The 7500-nt window shown below is 56.8% G+C and overlaps 2 protein-coding genes across 2 annotated transcripts in view; both read right to left on the bottom strand.

Moving 5' to 3' along the window:
• Nucleotides 1–1642, bottom strand: part of LOC115252115 (growth arrest-specific protein 1) — a 2036-nt gene extending 394 nt beyond the window's left edge. Inside the window, exon 1 of the mRNA XM_029846507.1 lies at nt 1–1642. This exon is cut by the window's left edge and continues 394 nt beyond it. Coding sequence (XP_029702367.1) covers nt 175–954 — 780 coding nt within the window. The 5' untranslated portion in view covers nt 955–1642 and the 3' untranslated portion in view covers nt 1–174.
• Nucleotides 1643–4989: 3347 nt separating this feature from the next.
• cplx3b (complexin 3b) overlaps nt 4990–7500 on the bottom strand; it is a 3687-nt gene continuing 1176 nt past the window's right edge. The window contains exons 2-3 of the mRNA XM_029846513.1: nt 5739–5826; nt 4990–5621 (exon numbers count right to left, since the gene is read on the bottom strand). Of these exons, the coding sequence (XP_029702373.1) occupies nt 5397–5621; nt 5739–5826 (313 nt within the window). The 3' untranslated portion in view covers nt 4990–5396. The remainder of the gene's footprint in view (nt 5622–5738; nt 5827–7500) is intronic.

The following is a 7500-nucleotide window of genomic DNA, read 5'->3' as shown; positions in this document are numbered from 1 at the left end:
TGTGGCTCAGAAGGTGGTTTTGCTGAGTGACCACGGGACCCATCGGGACCCATCGGGACCCATCGGGACGTTGAAGTAAACCGGTTCTGTCCAAGCTTGAGAGAGGCTCCTGGGGGGGCGGGGCACCCCCAGCCCCCCCAGGAGGCGCCACATCTCCAGATCCAGGGATGATCTTCACAGCATCCACAGCAGAGGGAGAAGCAGCAGCGTGAGGCCACCTGAGGACGTGTGAGGAGCCGGCGAGCCACGCGTGTCCACCTCCTCTCCCTCGCCCCTCTGGGGGTCCTCGTCCTCGTCCTCGTACATGTCGTCCACATCAGGCTGCTCCGAGACCACCATGTGGTCCCCCGTGAAGCAGAGCCTCCTCATGTTCTCCTTCACCACCTCGCAGAAGGGCCTCTCCACCCCGTCGCACACGCAGCGGTCCAGCAGCACGCCGCCGGGCAGGAGCAGCATGTGCTGGATGGTGGCCTTACAGTCCGAGGAGCACCTCCTGCCGTTGAACAGCTGTCCGCAGTAGGACAGGTAGGCCGCCAGGGAGGCGTGGCAGCTCCCGTCCTCCTCGCACCTCTGCCGGGCCTCCATGCAGCCCATCCCTCCGGCGTGGCTGGGGAGCCTGCGTGGGAGGCAGGGCTGGATGGCCTCCTGGGCGCTCCGGCACTGCAGGTCCTGGGCGCAGTCGCAGGCCTCCAGGGGGGGCCCGCTGCGGGTGTGGTTCAGCCTGATGAGGGTGTTGATGCAGTGGCTGGGGCACTGCTGCTGCCCCCTGAGGGTGCCCCCACAGGCCGCCAGGTACTGGCTGTAGGCCAGGGCGCACTCGGGCTCCTGGTGGCAGCGCAGCAGAGCCTGCCAGCACAGGAGCTGCGCCTCCAGGGCCACCAGCACCCCCGGGAGCAGCACCCACGGGACCAGCACCCACGGGACCAGCGCCAGGGCCCGGCACCCGCGGCTCATGCTTGGATCAGGGACCTCTTCTGCACCAGCACATCTGAACCGGGACCACAGGGACTCCCGCGGTTACTCCACACAAGCAGCTTGCGCCAAAAACCCACGTGGTCCTTTCGGAAATAACCTCGAGCCAGCTGACGTCACCATTCTTCGCTGCAAACACGCACGAGGACGCGGCGGGACGCGAGTCCGAAAGCGGGTCCCGTCTCGTCCATGACCCGGAGCGGCCGAATGGAAGTCACGCGCACTGGGCCTGTGCACGCCGACTCGCCTGTCCTGCCATTGTCGGTTCCTCCTGCGCTCTCCAACACGCACGAACTTCTCTGTGCGCGCTCTCGCCTGGTTGTCCCGCCTCGTGCGTCTTTGTCCCCCTCCTGCCTTCACGCTTCACGCTCCGCCGACTAATTCCCCCCGAACACAGAAAAGTTTTTGTGCCCCCCACCCCGGTCCTCGGCACTGATTGGTCGGGTCACTGCTCGGGTCTGATTGGTCGGACCCGCTTCCTGAGCGGGACCTCCTCTAACCCGAACCCTGGAAAATGAGTTACAGCGTTGGTCCCCACTTCTATAGCAAAACCCAAGAGGGGGCTGGGGGAGGGGGCAGCTGTTGTTTCCACTCACATCTGCAGGAACCTCAGGACTCCGCCCCCCCCCAACTGAAAGAATGTCGGAGGACAGTACCGGTATTTTCTGGACCGTTTCACCCCAATTAAAATAAATCTAATTTACAGCTTCGTCTTGGAAACTCAGAGAGCCCCGAGCTGGCCTTTCAGATGGTAACTACCCTGGCCCCGCCCCTGGCCCCGCCCCCGGACCACCCCCGGACACACACACACACACACACACACACACACTTGGACAAACACCTAAACACGAGTGTAAAATTCAAACAGGAGCCACATCCTAAATTCTGAAACGCCGAACGGGTTTTTTCTGGCTCAGAACCAGAACCCTGGGCAGAAGAGGCCTCCAGAACCGACAGACAGCGCCACCTTCTGGACACACGAGGTTCGACACTTTGTCCCCCGGTCAAGGATGATGTGGATTATTATTATTATTATTATTATTATTATTATTTAAATGAAGGAGCTTTATGAACAAAAGAACAGTCAAACTCTTCATTATCCTAAAAATCAATTTATTGCAGTTTTAAAATCAGAAAGTCAGAAACACTGAAACAAGAAGCAGAGAAACATGAGAGATGAGATGTTGGATGGAGTCAGAGGGAGTCACGATGGTGGGGGGCTTCTGTTCCCAAAAGAGTTAGCGCTCCCCTCTAATGGCTTCTGTTCCCAAAAGAGTTAGCGCTTCCCTCTAATGGCTTCTGTTCCCAAAAGAGTTAGCGCTCCCCTCTAATGGCTTCTGTTCCCAAAAGAGTTAGCGCTCCCCTCTAATGGCTTCTGTTCCCTAACAGTTAGCGCTCCCCTCTAATGGCTTCTGTTCCTAACAGTTAGCGCTCCCCTCTAATGGCTTCTGTTCCCAACAGAGTTAGCGCTCCCCTCTAATGGCTTCTGTTCCCAACAGAGTTAGCGCCCCCCTCTAATGGCTTCTGTTCCCAACAGTTAGCGCTCCCCTCTAATGGCTTCTGTTCCCAACAGAGTTAGCGCTCCCCTCTAATGGCTTCTGTTCCCAACAGAGTTAGCGCTCCCCTCTAATGGTTTCTGTTCCCTAACAGTTAGCGCTCCCCTCTAATGGCTTCTGTTCCCTAACAGTTAGCGCTCCCCTCTAATGGCTTCTGTTCCCAACAGTTAGCGCTCCCCTCTAATGGCTTCTGTTCCCAACAGAGTTAGCGCTCCCCTCTAATGGCTTCTGTTCCCAACAGTTAGCGCTCCCCTCTAATGGCTTCTGTTCCCAACAGTTAGCGCTCCCCTCTAATGGCTTCTGTTCCCAAAAGAGTTAGCGCTCCCCTCTAATGGCTTCTGTTCCCAACAGTTAGCGCTCCCCTCTAATGGCTTCTGTTCCCAACAGAATTAGCGCTCCCCTCTAATGGCTTCTGTTCCCAACAGTTAGCGCCCCCCTCTAATGGCTTCTGTTCCAAACAGAGTTAGCGCTCCCCTCTAATGGCTTCTGTTCCCAACAGAGTTAGCGCTCCCCTCTAATGGCTTCTGTTCCCAACAGAGTTAGCGCTCCCCTCTAATGGTTTCTGTTCCCAACAGTTAGCGCTCCCCTCTAATGGCTTCTGTTCCCTAACAGTTAGCGCTCCCCTCTAATGGCTTCTGTTCCCTAACAGTTAGCGCTCCCCTCTAATGGCTTCTGTTCCCAAACAGTTAGCGCCCCCCTCTAATGGCTTCTGTTCCCAACAGAGTTAGCGCTCCCCTCTAATGGCTTCTGTTCCCAACAGAGTTAGCGCTCCCCTCTAATGGCTTCTGTTCCCAACAGAGTTAGCGCTCCCCTCTAATGGCTTCTGTTCCCAACAGAGTTAGCGCTCCCCTCTAATGGTTTCTGTTCCCAACAGTTAGCGCTCCCCTCTAATGGCTTCTGTTCCCTAACAGTTAGCGCTCCCCTCTAATGGCTTCTGTTCCCTAACAGTTAGCGCTCCCCTCTAATGGCTTCTGTTCCCAACAGTTAGCGCCCCCCCTCTAATGGCTTCTGTTCCCAACAGAGTTAGCGCTCCCCTCTAATGGCTTCTGTTCCCAACAGAGTTAGCGCCCCCCTCTTAGCCGCGCCGAGGGACCACAGGAGGACAGACGGGTGGGTCTCCGCCCACTGAGGTCCAGTCCAGGAGGATGATGAGTTAAACACAACATGGACGACATCCGCCAGCCTCTCCTGAGCTCCGTCACCTGGGAGATGGAGCTCAGAGCACTGAGGATGTTACAACCAGCACGGCTCGCTACTAACACACACACACACACACACACACACACACGACACCAGATCAGCTGCACAGCACAAATCCACCAAATGTCACGACTACGACTCGGGGAAATGGCGGACAGGTCAAAGGTCAGAGGTCAGAGGTCAGGTGAGGGTTGACAACACTCACAGTCACATGGGATACAGCAGAAGTATTCGGGCTCCTACTTCCACATATTAAGCCATTTCCTTTATGTTTGTCAGACAAATGCTAATGCTAATGTAGCGCAGCTTTTTCTGGGTCCCTGATATAAGGTTCCACGTGCACTAGAAATACGTGCACGTGATTTTCATGGAGCTGGAATGAGACTCTGCACAGGTAGAGGATGATCCAAAGGCCCTCTTCATGAGCGGGAGCTTCAGATCTGGAGAAGACAACCTTGTCCGGACGTCCAAGGCACGCTGGAGTCCAGGGGAGGCCCGGGGAGCAAGGTTCAGCACACAGGGAGACAGACAGCAGCCCCATGGGAAGGAATATTGCTCTTATTCAGCCGCTGTGCTTTGGTTGTGCTCATATTTGGCTCCTGGTTCTGACTAAAATGGCGGATTCTCCTAAAGGCTGGGAGCCCCGAACACTCCCGCTGGTGTCTCACGGTCACCAGGCAGCTGATTCCAGTGATGCTCAGCTCCACTTTAAAGGTGCTGACTGGGATCCTCTGCTGGGGGAGGACACGGGACCTGAACTCAGCCGAGGACGCGGCCTGGGTCTCGCCGTGTCCTCGGGGGTCGGGACTCAGGGATGGAGGGAGGAGACCTTTCAAAGGCGAATGTGGAGGAGCTGCTCTGCACACAGAAATCATCTGACTGGCCCAAACCAGAGGGGGAACCAGTCTAACCCTAACCCCAACCCCTAACCCTAACCCCAACCCCAACCCCAACCCCAACCCCAACCCCAATCCCAACCCTAACCCTAACCCTAACCCTAACCCCAACCCCCAACCCCTAACCCTAACCCCAACCCCAACCCCAACCCCAACCCTAACCCTAACCCTAACCCTGGCCCAAACCAGAGGGGGAACCAGTCTAACCCTAACCCCAACCCCTAACCCTAACCCCAACCCCAACCCCAACCCCAACCCCAACCCCAACCCTAACCCTAACCCTAACCCCAACCCTGGCCCAAACCAGAGGGGGAACCAGTCTAACCCTAACCCTAACCCCAACCCTGGCCCAAACCAGAGGGGGAACCAGTCTAACCCTAACCCCAACCCCTAACCCTAACCCTAACCCTGGCCCAAACCAGAGGGGGAACCAGGGAACGTCAGTCTAACCCTAACCCTAGACCAGGACGGCTTGTTCTGAGATTCTTCTGCTGCCTGAAGCATTTCAGGGAAGAAATGGAGTTTTGGAAGGTCTGGTATCGGTTTTCAGGTCTGGTATCAGTGTTGGTGTCATTAGCTTCTAGCTGGGGTTAGGGTTGGGGTGTGCGAGCGCGTGATGTGGCTCAGCCCCCTGATGTTGCCCCTTGATGCCCCCTGGTGTTGCCCCTTCAACCCAAAGCAGCAAGAATATTTCTGCCTCCAGAGCAGCTCTGCCTCAGAAAGATGTTTCTACAAGGTCCACCTGAACCTTCTGGGGCTCAGTGGCGCCCAATCACATCAGGCTACAGTTCTCCGTCTGCTTTTTGAGGTCTTCCAGAGTGGCCTGGGCTTTGTCCTTCAGCTGGTCCATGTCCACGTTCTGGATGTTGGACAGCTGCCCCAGCACCGACTGCTTGTTCTTCTCCTCCTGGTTGTCCTCAGCAATCATCTTGGCCAGCTCTGTGGGCAACACCACGTCGTCCCCTGCCTGCTGGATCTGGGTCTCATCCAGTTCGTTCTGAGAGTCGACAACAGGGACAACATGAGCTCATTATGCAGGTCTACAAGGGTCCCACCCACATGGTGGAGCATCAGCTGTGCTACACCCAAACATGCATGTGTGGAGCTCCTTCACCTTTGGAAGCCTGTACTTCTCCCTGAAATGGCTTCGGACCGTAGCTCGCTCCGCCTTCTTCTGGGCAAAGTTAGCTTCTCGTTCCTGCCTGGAACACAACAACATTTATGGGGAAGATCAGGTCAGTCTGGCTTCCACCTCTGAATACAGGCTCCCAGCTCCCTGGAGGTTCTCCCCATGATGAGGCCTCCACTGGCACACCATGGCTCCAGGAATGGCTGTCCCCACCGCCTAACCCTGACCCCTAACCCTGACTCTGACCCCTAACCCTGACCCTAACCCTGACCCTAACCCCAACCCCTGACCCTAACCCTAACCCCAACCCCTAACTCTGACCCTAACCCTGACCCCTAACCCTGACCCCTAACCCTAACTCTGACCCCTAACCCTGACCCTAACCCCAACCCCTGACCCTAACCCCGACCCTAACCCCACCGCCTAACCCTGACCCTAACCCTGACCCTAACCCCAACCCCTGACCCCAACCCCTAACTCTGACCCTAACCCTGACCCCTAACCCTGACCCTAACCCTAACTCTGACCCCTAACCCTAACTCTGACCCTAACCCCTGACCCCAACCCCTGACCCCTAACCCTGACTCTGACCCCTAACCCTGACCCTAACCCCGACCCTAACCCCAACCCCTGACCCTAACCCCGACCCTAACCCCAACCCCTAACTCTGACCCTAACCCTGACCCCTAACCCTAACTCTGACCCCTAACCCTAACTCTGACCCCTAACCCTGACCCTAACCCCAACCCCTGACCCTAACCCCGACCCTAACCCCACCGCCTAACCCTGACCCTGACCCTAACCCCAACCCCTAACTCTGACCCTAACCCTGACCCCTAACCCTGACCCTAACCCTAACTCTGACCCCTAACCCTAACTCTGACCCTAACCCCTGACCCCAACCCCTAACCCTGACTCTGACCCCTAACCCTGACCCCGACCCTAACCCCAACCCCTGACCCTAACCCCGACCCTAACCCCTAACTCTGACCCTAACCCTGACCCCTAACCCTAACTCTGACCCCTAACCCTAACTCTGACCCCTAACCCTGACCCTAACCCCAACCCCTGACCCCAACCCCTGACCCCTAACCCCTAACCCTGACCCTAACCCCTAACCCTGACCCTAACCCCAACCCCTGACCCTAACCTACCCTAACCCCAACCCCTAACTCTAACCCCAACCCCTGACCCCAACCCTGACCCTAACCCTCTGACCCTAACCCTAACCCTGACCCTAACTCTGACCCTAACTCTGACCCCTAACCCTGACTCTGACCCCTGACCCTGACCCTAACCACTCACTCCAGGGTGGATGTTCCAGCCCCTCAGACAGGGATCGATGGGATGCCTCAGATTTGCTGTGCAGATTATATTTTTATTCTAGGCAAACATGAAGGACCAACACGCGCTGGGACGTCCTCCAGTTTAGAGGATGAAGCGTCAGTGCGGAGTTCGTCCAGCAGGGGGCAGCAACGAGACCGCGCGGCGCCGCTTCCGCTCAACACACCTGGAGTCATTTAGAGCTGGAAAGGTTGTTAAAGCGCCTTTAGCACGCAGATCACACACACACACACACACACACACACACACACACACACACACACACAGGCTGCGTCACCGGTGATGTTCCTCTGCAGTAGAGGTCAGAGGTCAGAGCGCTAAAGGTCATCACGACAGAAGGAGCAGGGTCACGTGTCAGGATGATGGTACGGAGAGCGTGAGCGTTCGTTTGGTGCCGCCTCCT

Source organism: Takifugu rubripes, chromosome 13, assembly GCF_901000725.2.
Source record: "Takifugu rubripes chromosome 13, fTakRub1.2, whole genome shotgun sequence".
Taxonomy (NCBI): domain Eukaryota; kingdom Metazoa; phylum Chordata; class Actinopteri; order Tetraodontiformes; family Tetraodontidae; genus Takifugu; species Takifugu rubripes.
The sequence above is the reverse complement of the archived record's forward strand: the minus strand, read 5'-3'. Positions and strand labels throughout refer to the sequence as shown.